The sequence below is a fragment of the Perissodus microlepis genome, chromosome 16 (genome assembly GCF_051167445.1).
Source record: "Perissodus microlepis isolate ML-2025 ecotype Zambia chromosome 16, ASM5116744v1, whole genome shotgun sequence".
Classification (NCBI taxonomy): Eukaryota; Metazoa; Chordata; class Actinopteri; order Cichliformes; family Cichlidae; genus Perissodus; species Perissodus microlepis.
Window position 1 is genome coordinate 5,542,002 of NC_140476.1, and position 16,655 is coordinate 5,558,656.

Sequence of the window (16,655 nt, forward strand, 5' to 3'; positions counted from 1 at the left end):
TGAAGAAACTGTGAGAAATCGTAAAATACAACTGTTAGCTTGTGGATAAGAGATTTTTTTGATAATGGTGTATTAGATGAAACTGCTGGACAACAAGGGTGTTGGTCTCGTTTCCTTCCAGTGCACCACATTAAAATGTTTATCAGGCAATCTCGTGTTCAGTTGTTTTTCTTTTGTTTTCTTTGTTCTTTTCTTCATCATTATTAGTGAAACCTGCAGTGGAGGACCATCACTTCTCCAAAGCTGCTTCTTTGTATTGTTTCAGTGTGAAATTTTACTTTTAGCCAGAAGCAAACGTTGTTTATTTCTTTTGTTTTTACTCTAGTCCAACGATTAAACCATTTATATCTGTCTACTCTGTGTAATTAGAGCAGGCATTCATGGGCGGTATTTCTGTTCACCAGCTTGCTGATTGATTTTCAACAAGAGGCAGTTTTCGAAAATAAAGCAGTATTCTGGAACAATAGTGGATCACTTTTGGGTGAAGTTGTTTACAGTAATTCATTATACTTAGAACTTAATGCTTCTTTCTTTTTTCTCCTTTTCAACCAGCATGCTTACTTGTGCGATACAATGCCACATTGGATTTTAAATCAAACCATCAAGATGTGATGCAGTCTACACTTTTGTTATTTCAAGCTTTACTTCAAAGGGTTTCACTTCAGTTTTGTTGTAACTGGTCATTGAAGAATATGCCATTTCTTGTCTTGGATTGTACTTTGCTTTGGGTCATTATCCATTCTTATTGTGAAGTACCATCTAATCAGTTATGCAGCATTTGTGTGAATGTGAGCAGAGAGTGTAGCTGAATTCATCCTGTTGCCGCTGAACACCAGATTCTCACCAGGTTTCACTGGCAGTCATACATTACCCATCCTGTAATATTGCCTCTGCCATGTTTGACAATTAATGTGGTATGTTTCAAATCAGTGTTTGAAGTTGAGACTCCTGTAGAAGTTTTCTGCTAAAGTAGAGTCTAATCTGGCCTTCCTGTTCTTGAGTGTAACCAGTGGTGTTTGCACCTTGTTGTAAACCTTTATATTTCCTTCCATAAAGACATCTCACCATGCACTTTACATATTTTCTGTGGTCTTTCAAGCCGGTTCATTCCTTGTTTTTAAGAATGAAGGAAACTGTTTGGTCAATCCTGAGTTTTTTTTGCTGTCTCTCTGATATTTAGTTTTTTTCAGCCTATGAATGAATAGACTGACACCTATTTGTACCTCCTATTGAGATTTCCAATCAACGGCCACCAATTTCAACATTTTGAAGTCAACTTTAGACTTTTTTTTTCCCCTCAACTTGTCATGGAATAACCAGGAAACATGCATCACCTGGCCACAAAGTTGCTTTGCAATCAATTGGCCAGTTAACTGTGAGCCTCTGAAAATGGGACAGTACGTATAATAATGTCTATTATCCCTAAGCAGTTAATGCAGTACCTTTTATTAAACCTGTTGAATTAAAATTGAAGGTCTGCACTTCATTCAGATTTTAATAGTTTCATGTAAAAGCCACTGGGGTGGTGTACAGCACCCCAGGACCTATTACGGACATGGCCCTAACTGTCCATATGTATTTATAAAATAAATCCCCAGGCTCATATTCTCAGGAATAAGTATAAAATAGGCATTGTTTTTGAAGGAGATCATTCTATGATGCGAAAGATATGTGAAGACAACTCTTGTTAATAATGGTTGGAGCTGCAGTGTAACATGCATGAAGGACTTGTGACCTTTATGCAACAGAACCTGTCACTCCAAAGTACATTACACTGTGAGACAGAGGAGCAGCGACACTTTTCCGGCTGTCAGCCCTTAAATTTTCCCTCATCTCCACCCAACACTTGACAGTTCATCCACACAAAGTTGACCTTCAGATTCCCGACTGTTCCTCACGCCCCAACAGTTATTTCAACTGTAGACGTCACTGTGGCCAGTTTTTGTCATGCTCACATAGCTGCCATTTTAAACAGCAAAGAGAGACAAAAAGCATCCCCCTCCCCCCACTCCTTTCATCAGAGCAGTGTGTGCTGACACCTTAAAATAATGCCAGCCTACCCCATGTGGCTGTATCAGCCCGCACAGCATCTCTTCCATCCTTTCTCTTGACTCCTTCTTGGAATTTAGAGTTTGTTGTAAAAGTAGGGAGGAGGCGCCTCATTCCTATGTCAGTTTTCATTCAAGCTTCCCACTAGGAAATTGATTGTGCTTTAGAGGAGGCCATTGCAAGGTGTAAGCAGGTTTAATCTCATTGCACAGCTGTTAAGTAAACCTGGAAGGAATACAGTTTAAGTAGAGAAAAGTTCACAGTGCAGTGCCGGAGACCGCAAACAAACCACCACACTGATGTGTTAGTGTTGTTTAGCTGTAAGGCTGTGGGCATGTTTGTCATCAAAATGAATTGCAGAGGCATAAAATCAACTTTTTCAAATTTTTTAGTCTAAATTCTTAAGATCCTGTATTTCAGTTACATGTACAGGACTGTGAAAAGTTTCAAGCCACCCATCACTTATTAAACTTTTGCATGGAAATGGGATATATGTGCGGCAGTACACCATATAAGGTAAGAACAGAATTTGCAAGTGTGAAACCCCAAAAAATTGACAGGAAAGTTTTGCTCCTCTGACGCAAAACAGGAGGACACAAGAAGCAGTCAGATTGTGCAAATCTTATTCTTTGTCCAGTGTTTACTTCTTTTCTGTATATTGTATTTTTTCAAACATACTAGTAGTGCAGCAAAAATAACTGCAAAATGCAGCCTTTTCTTACTTGTCCAAAGTAATTTATTTGGCGTAAACTGGAGCTATTAGTTTAAATTATTTTAGTATTTCTTTTTTTATTTATGTGCATTATATTACATTTGTAGCATTCATTGTTTTTAATTGTTTTCATTTTTTTTTTTATAAAATTATTTTTTGTAAATACCAGGACATTAATAACTTGAGCTTGATATATAATAATATACTATAGCATATTTCTAACTAATAAGCTCATTCTCTTTCTCTTGACAACTGAAGAAAGAAAACATTTTGGGGTCAACTTGAAAGAAAAGCAGATGTGAAATGTGAAAGTGAGGTCAGAGGTCAAATGTAACATGATATTTGGATGCCCATACACCAGTATCATTTCCTTAATACAAACAAAGACAGACGAATTTTAATCACTGTTTTGAAGAAAAAAGCCATTTATGACAATTTGACCTCATTTGACCTTGATGAAGAGGTCAAAGGTAATGTGGTATTTCAAATCCCCATATGTCACTTAATACATGCAGATGTGATTTCAATACAGGCACTGGCAGTAAGAAACAGTTTTAAATCCTGCTATATGGCATTAATATCACTTTGACCTGTAGATGAGTCTATTGCCATTGAAGGAGAGGTCAGAGGTCAGATATGACGGGATATTATAAATCCTTATACAACACTTTCTATATATGTTGACAATAAGCACCACACTTATAGTTACGGTCTAGTGCTAAGGTTTTTTTGTCAACTTTTGACCAATATATCATTAAGGTGACCTTGAAGAACTCAGTGGATGGAAGCCTAATTTTAATGGATGTTAAAATCCTAGCAGATATTTTAGAATTATTAAAAACTTTTTGAACTATCGTGTTTACTGACAGAATGACTGAATGACATGCAAACCCTACAAAAAGATATCCTCCTTGGCGCCGATAATGATGTGTAGTTCAAGACTTCTGCACAGTACTGTGCTTTCTATTCATTTGGATAGAAAACACAGTATGGGCGCTTACTTTAAAATAAACAATTTAATAAACTTAATGTGATTCATATTTTCCCATCAAAAATTACTCAAACAAGTCACAGTTTGCCTTACAGCCGTAAAAATAGTCAGTCGTGTTAACCCAGATTATTTTAAATGTATTGCATCCATTTAGTTTGAGTTTTAACAGCATGCGAGTCAAATATAACGCATTCACAATAGTTTGTATTTGTTTTTGGCAGGTAAATATGCATCACATTAAATCTGTGAATTTAAACAATTGCTAAATAAATTATTATAATTAAAATGTATAATCTCAAAAAATCTTCCAAAACATTTCGTCATTACATATTACATGCTCTTTTGCCAAAGTTTCTTTGAGAATAATATTGTAGGTTAGCAACCCTAAGCAGTCACAATTAAACAAATGTGGTGTACCACATTAACACTAATTAGAACAGACTTTAAATTCATCAAGCCACTTAGCCAGCACATGAATGTAAACAAAGTAATTAGCGTACCTGTGCAGAGGACGCGGTAAAGTTGACATCACATCGTTTGCACCTTGCAAAGTCTTGATTAACGCAATCAACCTACAGGAGCCAAGTGGCCCCAAGGTCACAGTCATGCATCTTTTGTCCCAAGATTCATTAACGAGGCGATAAGCTGTTTATGAATGTGGAAATGAAAAGCTAAAAGAATCCTTAATCAGTGGGTGATTAAGAAATGCTGAAAATGGCATAATGGGCGCTTTGGATTGTGTCATCAGTGACCTGTAATGATCTCTGAACCACCACTCACTTTGTGTTGGTGTAAATCTTCAAAGACTGTCTCCAGGGCAAATTGTAAATCACTAACTATAGGCACTGTGGGATGATTTGCCCAACAAAAAAATACATCGGTGCTAAAACTCAAGTGATTAAACACAGATTATCTTTTGATTGGCAGTGGCATTGGAGTAGTGTTTCCGCTGAGAGAGATGGTGTTTTAAGGTTCTAATTTAGTTTAACCAATGCTAGCAAAAGATATTACTTTATGCAATCCTTTATCTGATCGACCCATTTGAAAATAAATGGTTCCATTTGTGTGTAGTTTCACATTTGATTAGCTCTGCAAATAGAGAACGAAGACAATACTGAACAAATTAGCAGACCACCCTATTGGTCACTTTTCATCAAAGCACCACAGACAAAATACTCCATGCTCTATGTAAACAAATATTATTTATTTAAGGATTTACTGATGTTTCAAAAGCTGCCACATGTCTAAAAAACTGTTAAAATCATGTTATGGTAAATGCAGGATTATTAAATTAGATGCTTTAAGAAGTATGGAATGCTTATTTATTTTGTGTGAATTTCAGTTTATTTCCAGGCTATGTAAACCCATAGATGTTTGATAGAATATGCAATCAGCCAGCGCATACAGCTTGTCAGGCCTCAGCTTAAATATTTTGACGGTCACCAGGTTGCTGTGTTTAAACTGGGTATCACAGTGAAGAGTGGATCTTACTGAGAAATCAAACACTGCACGCAGTGGCATGTGGACCCCAAATTATACCAAATTTTATTGTCTTTCTAACTCTAATTTGGTCTCTGATGTACAAAATGAGCTATCAGGAATTGAAGCAATCAAACAAACACGTAACCACCTACAACTGAAGAGAGACGCCCTTGTACTGATTGTAACTAATGTGGCTAAACACCACACAAGTTACGAGTTCACCTAGCTAACAACATTCGCAAATGATGAGACAAGAGATGTAATCCACTACCACACTCTGACATGTACCCAAACTCGGGAAAACCACCAAACTTAATACACTAAAAACACAAATAAATGTTTGAACAGAGGGCAGCCAAGCTGCTCAGTTTGCTCAGTTTGCTTAACATGAGTAGCAAGTAAACTCAGACATGTAGCGTAAGTAAAATGTTTGCAAAGAAGGTGCTGCACCAAAAACCTCCTTGTGATCGCTGTGGATACAAGCAGATTTCTGTGGTCGCCTGTTGTTTGTATGAAAGACACCGACTTGTCTGCAAACTGTTGCTATTTTGACTTCTGAGCTGTATTTAAATAAATGTATAACAGACACTGCTTGCCTTCAAAGTAAAAGCTCTGCCTTACCAACACTTCAGCTTTTACTTTGAAGTTCTTCATTTCTAGTTTTCGTTGCACTTCAGTCGTAACCTCCAAAAACATCTTACTGGCTGTCCACATTTGGAATACATACTTTTTCCTAGCGACGACTCAGGTGACAGCAACACAAAGAATCTGACTGGTTTTCTATATAGTCTGCTTGGATACGTTAACTGTAGCTAACTGGTAAAATGCACTCTCGCTGTGCCTGCTCTGTTAGGTCCTCCACTCCTTACCTTCTCTATCTTGTTTTTTGATATTTTGAAGTGGAGTAACAGGGCACGCATACTTATGTGATATGGAAACATTGTCCACTTGCAAAGATGCATCTCCCCTCTAATTTGCTCCACCTAGAGCACATCAGGCTCTGTTTCCTTCCATGCGTTTGCATTTTTATTGAATACAGTGCACGGCCTCTGAAATTTGCTGCATTCAGTCAAAGCACACACAGTTTGAGAAGCGGGATTTAGACCAGTAAGTCACAGGTCCAATTACCTTTCATGTTGGATATCTTGAGGTGTGAAATTAAAATCAGCATTTTCCCTTGCCTAGCTTTCATTGGTATGCCCCTAAAAGGGTGCTCCAGTGATGCTGCTAGACCCTCATATGTGTGGCGGTGAACTGTACTTGTGATGTGAAGCTTCCAGGTGTGAATATATGGGAAAGAAGAACTGCGTCTCGCAGAATGAGCCAATTTTCTCCATTTTTCCTCTTTAAAAGGTTCAGCTAATTTCTTCTACTCACTGCCTCAGATTTAACCACTGAATGCATGTGGCTAATTGTACCTGTACTGTATTAACTTGGGTGATTAAGTCTGTCATACTGAGTCAGCTGTCTGTATCATTTCAGATAAATCATGGATGCACACCCCAGAAGCTTTGGCCAAGCATTACATAGCCTACAATGCCAAGGTAGGTATCTCTCTTTGCCTGCTACATTTTAATGAGCTCTGTCAGAGCAGGGCGACTGCAAAATAATGAAACAACGAAGAACTGTGACACTTTTATTGCAAGTTGAAAAAAAAGTCTGTTCTTTTGTGGCTCCCACCTTTGTCTGTGTTTATTCCCTCCAGTCATGCCTGTTAAACCTCTCTGTCTGTGTGTTCCACAATGCAGTTCCCCTGATAAACACCAGGCCTTTCATTGCACTCTCTGGTATTGTCCAGCAAATGAGCTTCACTGCCCATAGATGCATTGTTTTAGGTTGAGGCTGCATAAAAATTCCTGACAGAGACGGCTGATAAACCTCAGCTCCTCTCCTCAATGTAACAATAATTTGGATTTTTAATGGTGTTTAAATTAATTCCCTGCCCACACACCTCAAGTACTGTCAAAAAATTGATACCGTTGTATTCATCTCTCATAGCAGCTGTTGTCTCTTGGTGCTGTGATGCGGGGAAGGAAATCTTACTCATCAAAGTTTAATTTGAAGGAGACTGTGTCTTTTAGCCTTCTTGATTTGTTTATTTTCAATGAGTGTGTGAACAGAGGGGGATTTAAGTAAAGTGGCACATGCACATGTCAAAATAGGTAAGAACTTTGGATCTGATGCAGGACTAACTTGTAATGAAATGGCTCTCAGGCTTGCCTGGAATCAGGATCTGTTATAAAATACTCGGAAAAAAAAGGTGTTTTTCAAATATCCAGCAAACACCCCTGGAAGGAGGGACTGTGTCCCTTGGGGAGGACTCCCCTGTCAAGCTGGTTTTCTGCTTCATTTCGACAGAGTTTTCCTCCTATGAGGCACAAAATCTGTCAGCCTACATTCTTGTGCTTCACAAATGCGATGCTGGAACGGAGGTGGAACTCCAAGACTGCCTCCAAAATATCCCTGCAAACTGCTGAAGCTCCCTTCCTGCATGCAGCAAAGAAGCAAAGGAAGCCGGCAGAAGGCACATCTCTAAAATCAAAGCACATTGTCAGTTCCTATACTCGCTGTATTGCTTTGAGTGATGAGATCCCCGTCTGGTTAAATTTGCTGAGATCTGAGTAAAGGACTCATCAGTGAAGGAATTGGGGGAGTGCTGAGAATGTGCTTGGCATGATCTCCCAGGTTTCAAGTACTCAGCACTGTAAAAATAAGCTCAGTTAGCAGGGATTCAATGTGCCAGATAGTTAGAGCAGAGAGAGAGAGAGAGAGAGAGAGAGCTCTCTTTTAGCCTCAAGAAAATGAACCCTTTTTCTTTATTTTCAAACGTTTACAAAGACGTAAAATCTTTGATAACTTCAATCATTTCGATTTGACGGCACTTCAAAACTTTCATGAACTGAACCTGAGATCAAATCCTAACTGTGATATAACAAGAAAATACTAGAATTTGACTCAATAAAATCTGAATTTCTTGGAGGAACTACACCACACAGTAGACAAAAATAACTATAAATAATGTTTTGAAACCTAGCGGCATCACAAACATGATCTAATATCTTATATTGTTAAATGCGACCTAGCAGACAGCTACAAACTGCAGCTCCTTTTCAGAACACCTGCCAATCAAAGTAGCCACTCCCCTAAACTTTATCTCTGGCAATGATACATCACCCACCATGATGCCCCTGGTGTAAATGTAGGCTGAAAAATAACTTTAGTATTGCGTGCAGGTGATACTAAGCTAATTGGAACTAAAACTGGTGACTGATGGCTGATTCAAGCGTGCTCATCTGTTTTATGGTTTAAGATCCTTCGGGTAAAGACTGAATTGGGAATACACAGAAGATGGACTTCATGTTTTTTGTTCACTGAAATCACAATTAAGTGATCGTTCCTTTGTTAAAACAAGCAAAGAAAAACAAGCAAATTAAAAGAAGCTGGAAAGAGATTTGAAAGTTATTTCCATCTGCGCTAGAAAAATGACTGAAATGATTCATTTATTATCAAAGTGGATAGTCGCTGATGAGTTTTCTTCTTTTGTAATTTACTAAACGTATTCCTAAGAGGAATAAAATATCTATATCAAATTACTTTAATTGATCGTGTTTGAGTTCAATTTTAAGAACAATTGTAGAACAGGTAACACAGGAAGTCTCCCTCACTGATATTTGCAGCAGTATCTTTACATCCACACCAATCACAACAGATCTGCAGTTTTATATTCATGCTAAATCGTTATGCTGTCATCAGCAAATCACAGCAGCAACTTCCCAGTTAAGAACTAAGTCCACTGTTTTTAAAATGTATTACCTTTAACTTCTTACGCAGTGACAACTGCTGAGACTGAAGTGAGCTTTGATTTCGGTGGTTTCGGTGGTCTGCCAGTTCTTTGATCCGATCGGACAGTTATACAAATTCTAACGGTGCTTTTTATGAGCAGCTTCAGTGTGATTGACCTGTGGGCTCAAAGAGGAAAGAGGATGTTGAGAGGTGAGCTGCTGGATTTGCCATGTCTTTCATCAGTAATCATGTCACATTCACAAGTCACTTAAATTATGCACAACACAGATCCTGCCCTTTCTGAAGGTGTAAAAAAAAAAAATCTGAGAACTTTCAGCTGGGAGGAGTGAACACCGGATGGATGGTGAGTTGGAACTGAGCTCTATGTTGTGTCATCTGAGTGAACATTTGAGACCTGCCACAAGGCTGACACGTGTGTGCCTGCAGTTGAAAATGTGAATTCTTTCTGCGGGCAACGAGAGGTAGGGCCGGTTCGTTTTCAGCTGCGTGCACCAGTTGATGGATGAGCCTCCGAGCTCTGTTTGCCTTGTGAGACCTCCCCAGTCGCAGCCCAGAATGCACTGGTCAGGAACAAGTGTTACTCCACTCTATTCTGGGCATCTGTCAGCAGCACTCCCAGAGATGAGCGTAAGTGTGGAGAGTACATTTGTCACACCGATGCAGAATGCTGACACTTTGCTCTGAAGCCTCAATCTGTCTTCTGGCTCTATTGATAAGTTGCAGTCTGGTGTTAGTTCACCTGTCTTACTGCATTTAGAAAGACGTCAGAGGCTCTCAGCCACCAAAGAGTTACACAGACACGTTTTGGATGGAGAAGCTATATTAATTGATTCGATTTTTGACAGAAAGGTTCTTTTATAGCGCTGTCAGACATGTGCAAGATTAAAAAAATACAAATAAATTCTGTATTTCACCTCTTGTTATTACAGCCACAGCAGCTGGCAGTGCGCACTCCAAATTTTTATGGGTATTAGCACAGCCAAGTCATTGTCTGCATCACAAAGATTTTAACGTGTCACAGAGACAGTCAAACTGCCGGAGCTGCTTTCAGCTTCCAATGGGAGACATTGTTATTTTGTTTGTGCCAGCTTTGAAGGCTCTGACACCAGTGTTTTTGAAGTCTGATATTGGAACAGGCTCCACACATTAAGCTCAGGAAGCAGCGAAGCAACCTGTGTGACTGCAACAATTACAACTGTTGCTGCCAGATGGGGCGCACGATGTTCAGGCTCAAAGGTTAACGGCTCCATCTGTTGGTGAACAGCAGAAGTGCTGCTCGTGTGCGTCTGTGTGTGTTGGTGTGTGTTCATCCAATCCTCATGTATAAAAGACACTTTTATAACTTTTTGCAATACAGGAAATGCAAGATGATGAAGAAGAATATATACTAATGCCTTCGGGATGTGAAAGATCATCTACATTTATTTGAAGTCAGAGTGACAAATTTGAGATTTCAGTGACTTAAACGTGAAGCTCCACAGATTTTAAACTCTGAGAAAGCCTCTTTCCTAGAGTTTGACAAAAGATCCAACTAATCCTTTATGGATTCATTTGTTTACCTAGTTTTTGGCCAATGTCCGTAGGCCAGAATACCAAAGTACACTGTAGCATTTCCTTTAGGAGCACAGAATATGATGCACTGGTGCCAGATATTGGTATTTTTATTAAAACATGTCGGTGCTTTAAACCCTGACTACGTTGACCTACCACAGACTCACTGTGACAGACCTACCATGAAGAAGAAAATAACAGGATGAATTGAGCACAGTGGATGAAGCAAATCAGAGAGGTCATAAATTGATTTGACACATTATTAAATTTGAATAATACACACACTGACACCTCACCTGCTTTTTGAATTTTAGAAGTATTCTTCATCATCTTCTTTGTATTGGGCTATGTAATTAAATACTTGTTTACACCTTTTGTTTTACTGTGTGCATCTTTTTCTTCTCTTTTCAGTTCCTTGGAAACACAGAGGTTGAAGCTCCAAAAGGCACAGAAGTTGTAAAGGATGCAGTCAGAAAGCTCAAGGTAAAGCTAGTCTCCAGATAGCTGTAGCCTAAAGGACAGCAGAGCATTCTTAAGTGACCAGATTGGACAAGGGGCTCAGAGTAGGGGAGGTGGGAGTGAGTGGCAAGAGCTCCCCTCCCTCATCTGCCAGCACCAAGGTGCCCTTGGAGTTTTTCAGCTCCTAAGCTGTGTAGAACTGCTGGATAAGCACGTTAGTTTGTTCAGCCCCCCTTTCTCAGCGTAGATGTAAAGTTTAGTTACAGGAAATACTCATCAGGAATAAAATCTGCTGTTTCAGGTTCTAGCCTGAAATAAATCATTAAATCACCATAGCTGTAATAGTAAAGGACTCCCTGCCCTGCATTAAAGGGCAAGGCATGCACAATTATACCAAATCCAGGCTGTATGATACTGGCCCAATAGCGGCCCAGTACAGACAATGCAGGGCGTGGCGTTAGGAATGAAAATGTCCATCATGGACAGCAGTTGATTGCTTTATCTTGGGTGTTTTTTCATAATGGACTTGGTCTGAAAGCATTATGGTTTTGTGACGTCTGTGATGTTGACCAGTATGAGCACAGCACGCTCAACCAGCTGTGTGCAGCTGTAAACATGACAAAGCGTAACAGGAATGATATCGGTACTTTGCAAGGCTGAAAGCCAGTTCAATGCTCGCCACTTCAGTCGTCACCGTCGATTTACTTTTTTTTTTTTTTCCTTACATGGCCGATGAGGAAGGAACCTGTAGTATGTCATAGGTATTAGTCAGAAAGAGTAAGATTTCATGACTGTGTGAAAACCTAATCCGACAGAGTGACTGTCATCACAGAGAAACAGATCATGCAGTCTGAGGCTGGCATTAGAATTCTTCTGAACACAGAGAAGCTTTTAAGAGGCAGACTTTCCCCTCAGGAGTTTTGGAGGCCAGACAGAGTAATTAACATGAATTTGTAAGGTGGTCAGAAGTGCAGTGTTAACTGTCTACTGCTTGAAAGCCTACCAGGAGTAACCCCTGAAGATATTTTCTGAACTGAGCAGATGCTGTCATATTTTAGGCCGGCGTATCAAACAAAACGATCGGGTGTGGACCAGAAATTAGTGAGGGTGGTCTCTGTCGATGAAGGTACCCTTGGAAAAAACCGGAAACTGTGCTAATGGTCATCAAACCACATCTTTACTGATAAATCCTGACATGTGAAAACTCATCATTAGGGGTACAAATGTCTTTATTGGGGAACGAATTAAACGAGTTGAAGATCTGGTACCACTATATCTTATTAGCACTGGTGCTATGAGCTGAAAGACACTAAAATAGATGGAGAAGCGTGGAGGAACTGAGGGAATAGATTCGTTTTTGTTGGTTTTCTTTTAAGAGCTTTCTCATTAAGCATTCATGTTACATCTGTTCCTAAGACACATAAATTAGCCTTGCTTTGGAAAACAAAACAAACTTATTTATTGAGGACTCACTTTAAGCTGAAGTGTTTAACTTTTGTAAAAATTTTAAGCTCTATTATATTTGACCATGTCACAGCCCATATTTGTTTTCTTTAATTAAGGTAGAAGTGGTCAAAGTTGTAGAGGTAGTATAAGTTGCTAAACAACCGTTTAAGAAAGTGCTCGATGAGTCACTTTGACAAACAGCCTCATTTGTAATTTAGGGCTTCCTTTGTTTAGTACACAGTTTCATTAAACCTGCCCACTAAATTGCACTTAACCTGGGTTACTCTCCAGACACATACTCCTCAACCTTACAGACATCTAATCAAACCTTTAAGCATGGGAACAGCCTGAAACCTGGACAGCTCTATTTGTCGCGGCTTCTTGGTAATGCGGCTGCACTCGCTGCATGCTGGCCTCCCCCCGTCTTCTCCTGCCAAGAGCTGAATCTCTGAGGCCACTCGCAGGGGGAGACTTGTTTTTCCAAACCCGTACCTCTATTGTTACATTGCATTTGATCTGCTTTTGACCAAGGCTCCATGGTTACGCTCCCAGATACGCTGGCAGTCGGGACGACTTTAGCTGTGCTTCCTGAGATCATGTGCAGAGAAAAAAAAATGTTGCAACTTCAGAGACAGCCTCAAAGGCACATCTCCATGGTTTAGGTCAAATAATGTACTCTTCTATCACTTAGTATATATAAATGACCTTTGTGGTTTTGCTCAAGCAAGAAGCATCTCCATGAAACACACATTTATTGTCCTCTCACTCTCTTCGTGTCTGGTCATGTTTGTGTCTGCAGGCTTTGAAATGTAAATGTATTAAATTATATAAACATCAATTTACTGCTTTAGTGTTAGAGGCTATATAAAAGAACTCTTAATGAAGGCAAATGGTAAAGCTTCTGATTACTTTCTTTTATCCATTTTTATGGCAGGAGCAGATACTTAGCGAACATGTATCTCTAATTTCACGACTGTGTAACCGCTGAAGGCAGTGAAAGTAAAGTGAGGATGCTTTTGAAAAGAATGCTGACTTTTTTTTTTAAAGTGCTTTAGGTCTCAGTTGCTTCCATCTCTTGGTGTAATCTCAGACTGATTTTGTGATGATGATGTGATCCAATTTGTGGGGTCGCATCTTCTTTTAGCTCCTGTCTTTATGATTTCGTCTGCTAACTGATCCATGCCAACACTTAAACCGGCTGCCCGAGATTGTTTAGGTCTGCCTTGTGCCCCCAAAAGAGCTCTGACCCAGCGAAGGACAGATGCTGAATTGGATAGAGATCTGGGGAATTGAGGCCAAGTAAACACCTTGAACTCTTTGTTCAGTTCCCTCAATCCATGCCTGAAAAGTTTTAGCACTGTGGCAGGTGCATTATTCTGCTAAAAGAGGCCACTTCTGTCAGGGAATACCACATCCATCAGGGATCAGTGTGACTAGTGTTTAGGTGGGTGGTACATGGCAAAATACCATGCATATGAATGCCTGGACCCAAGAGTTCTCAGCATTACACCAAGTTGCCCTCTTTCCCTCTTGTAAATAAATCACAAATGCACAAAATGTAAAAGATGAAACATCCTTCCCTGACTAGTTCATTATGTCATTGGTCCATGCTCTCACTCTAAAGCTCATGTATGTTCTTTGAGTGCTGCACAGAAGTCAGCTTTGACACACTCAGCTGGTCTGAAGCTGCACAGCTTCATATGCAGCCGTATAAAAAGGTTGGGTGTAATTTTGGGTCTAAAAAGTGAAAGTCATGCAGAAGTGCCTCAACTGTGCATTTCAATGAAGAGAGATCACTTGAAAAAATCGAACATGATTTATTGAGATGGAGAAATTAATATATTTGGCGATTAGTCTCCGATAACCCATCGTGGCAGGACTGAATCCCAGCAGTAAAAGGATTTAGGACAGCGTCTAGACTAAAGTCTAGACCAGAGTCTAGAATAGCTGGCTTGAATAGAGCTTTGGCTCAGGTGTCTGAGGTGGACATGGGGAGGAAGTAGGATGCACAAAGGAGTCTGAAAGGAAGAATGACAGAGAGGACAGATTTAAACCATCCAAAGTGGAGGCTCAAAGAAGGCAGGCAAGAAGATGATTGGAAAGCAGTAGACACAAAAGCCTTATTTGTTCACTTTTGAGCATTCCAACATTTTTACTTCCATAGGAATTCAGAGGACAGGTAGCAGCCAGGTGATGCTAATCAAATACCATCTATTCAAGGCGTTTTGGCAGAAGTGTAGACCAATATTCCTCCACAATGATCTGAGAGACTGATAAATGCATACAGAGAATGATTACGTCAAGCTATTGTTGCTAAAGGTAGTTCTGTAAGCTACTGAATCGTGGGGTTGTATTTAGTTTTTCACAGGTCCACATAAGGGAAACCAGCTTTCAGCTTCTGTGACCTCAGCAAAAACCTTCCTGATAAGATGGCTTTAAGTCCTAATTACAGAGTGTTGTTCATTTTATAAAATATGTTCCCCATTAGAATCAAAGAAGTGAGATAAAGTACGCTGTTGCTTTGTTATCATTGAAAAGCTTGAGCGTGCTGTGTCTTCTTGTTTCTTAGTCAGATCCTCACCTTCCTCCTCACATCTGGTTTCAATGTTTCCATTCAGCTCATAGCTTCACATTTGGACTAACCAGCAGCTGATGTCAATATCCATCTTTTATATACAGTTGATGTACTCTGTAAGCTGGGATGCACATTGTGCCTCAGTGCCTCTCTATCACATCCATATTAAGGTTTTAGAAATTTGGAGTTGATGTTAGACCACACGGGTCAGCCTTTATTCTCCGCATGCATCAGTGAGCCTAAGGCACCATAACCCACACATAGCCCTCACAACTGGCTTCTGGTAGAGTCGCTGTGTTTCTGTTACAGCCATTTTCTGTGTCCAACATGTCAGCTTCAAGACATGACAGTTCACTTTCTGTCTAATATATCCCACACCTTGACAGGTGCCATTGTAACAAGGCCATCAGTGTCATTCACCTGCCAATGGTTTTAATGCTGTTGCAGTTTGTAGATTTTGGATTGGTCAGATTCTCCCGACAAACAAGTGTCAGAATCTTATGCTCTGTACTCTATCTTGAGATAAAAAAAAGGAGTTGTCATATTATCAGCTTCGTTGCATGTCTTCTCAACTGACAGCATACACTCCCGTTTAATTTCATTGGTTGTTGGCCTCAACTCGCTGCCAAGTTCACTTTGTATTTATAACACTTGGCAACAAAATGAAGAAAGACTTAAACAGTTTTTTGGCAGAGAACAAAGATGGACCCACTACATGGTTCACACTTTTAATTTCTTCTGTAAAACAGGAAACTTTAATGATTGCATTTCCCTCGATCAAGTCTAATTAGCATTTAAAGATAATATGCTGCGCAGAGGTTTGTGTCTACACTGATGAGAACAGCATTCAGTTTTACTGCTGTTTTTTTTTTTCTTTTTAAAGCAGCAATAATCATAATCTTTACATGAACAGTGCCTCAAATGACAATATGTACTGTAAAGGGAATTGTACTCAAAGTATAATCATCTCAGCTCTACTAAATGTTACATCTCTGAACTCTTTGGTTTGGTTTTACTCTTTGATTCAGACTCTTAGCAAACATGGCATGTCCTTTCCTTACAACTGCATCTGTCATGCCACCAGCATAAGACACCTCGCTAATGTCAATAGCTCTTGCTTTAATATTTAGCAGCTAAAGTGAAATGTGGTCTCAGATATACTTAGACTACAAAACAGAACAAGTGTTTACGTTTGTACTTTGAGCAGAAATATGACAAACAGTGCCAACACATTCATCGTATCTAAATTTTTGAGCTGGTTGCTAATGAATTAGCAGCTTTAAATGCAGAAATCCAGGATATGGTAAAAATGTCTTACCATGCTTTTACTGTAGCTGTATTTGTGTGTCATGTGGCATACTTTCTTATATGCTAATTGCACTTTTATCATACTAATTTTTCCTCTTGCAGTTTCAGAGGCACATCAAAAAGTCGGAGGGACAGAAGATCCCGAAAGTGGAACTTCAGATCTCCATTTATGGCGTGAAGATACTAGATCCCAAGACAAAAGTGAGTCCAGAAAGGATATAGGCAACTGTATATGACATCTGTGATTATACAGAAAATAAACACCGTGAAGTCATCTC

At 39.5% G+C, this 16,655-nt stretch overlaps 1 protein-coding gene across 3 annotated transcripts in view; it reads left to right on the forward strand.

Annotated features, from left to right (window-relative positions):
• gulp1a (GULP PTB domain containing engulfment adaptor 1a) overlaps window positions 1-16,655 on the forward strand; it is an 86,353-nt gene that overhangs the window by 63,283 nt on the left and 6,415 nt on the right. For all 3 annotated transcript variants that reach the window (XM_084907920.1, XM_084907919.1, XM_084907921.1), the window contains exons 4-6: window positions 6,717-6,778; window positions 11,001-11,072; window positions 16,480-16,578. In XM_084907920.1, coding sequence (XP_084764046.1) covers window positions 6,717-6,778; window positions 11,001-11,072; window positions 16,480-16,578 — 233 coding nt within the window. The remainder of the gene's footprint in view (window positions 1-6,716; window positions 6,779-11,000; window positions 11,073-16,479; window positions 16,579-16,655) is intronic.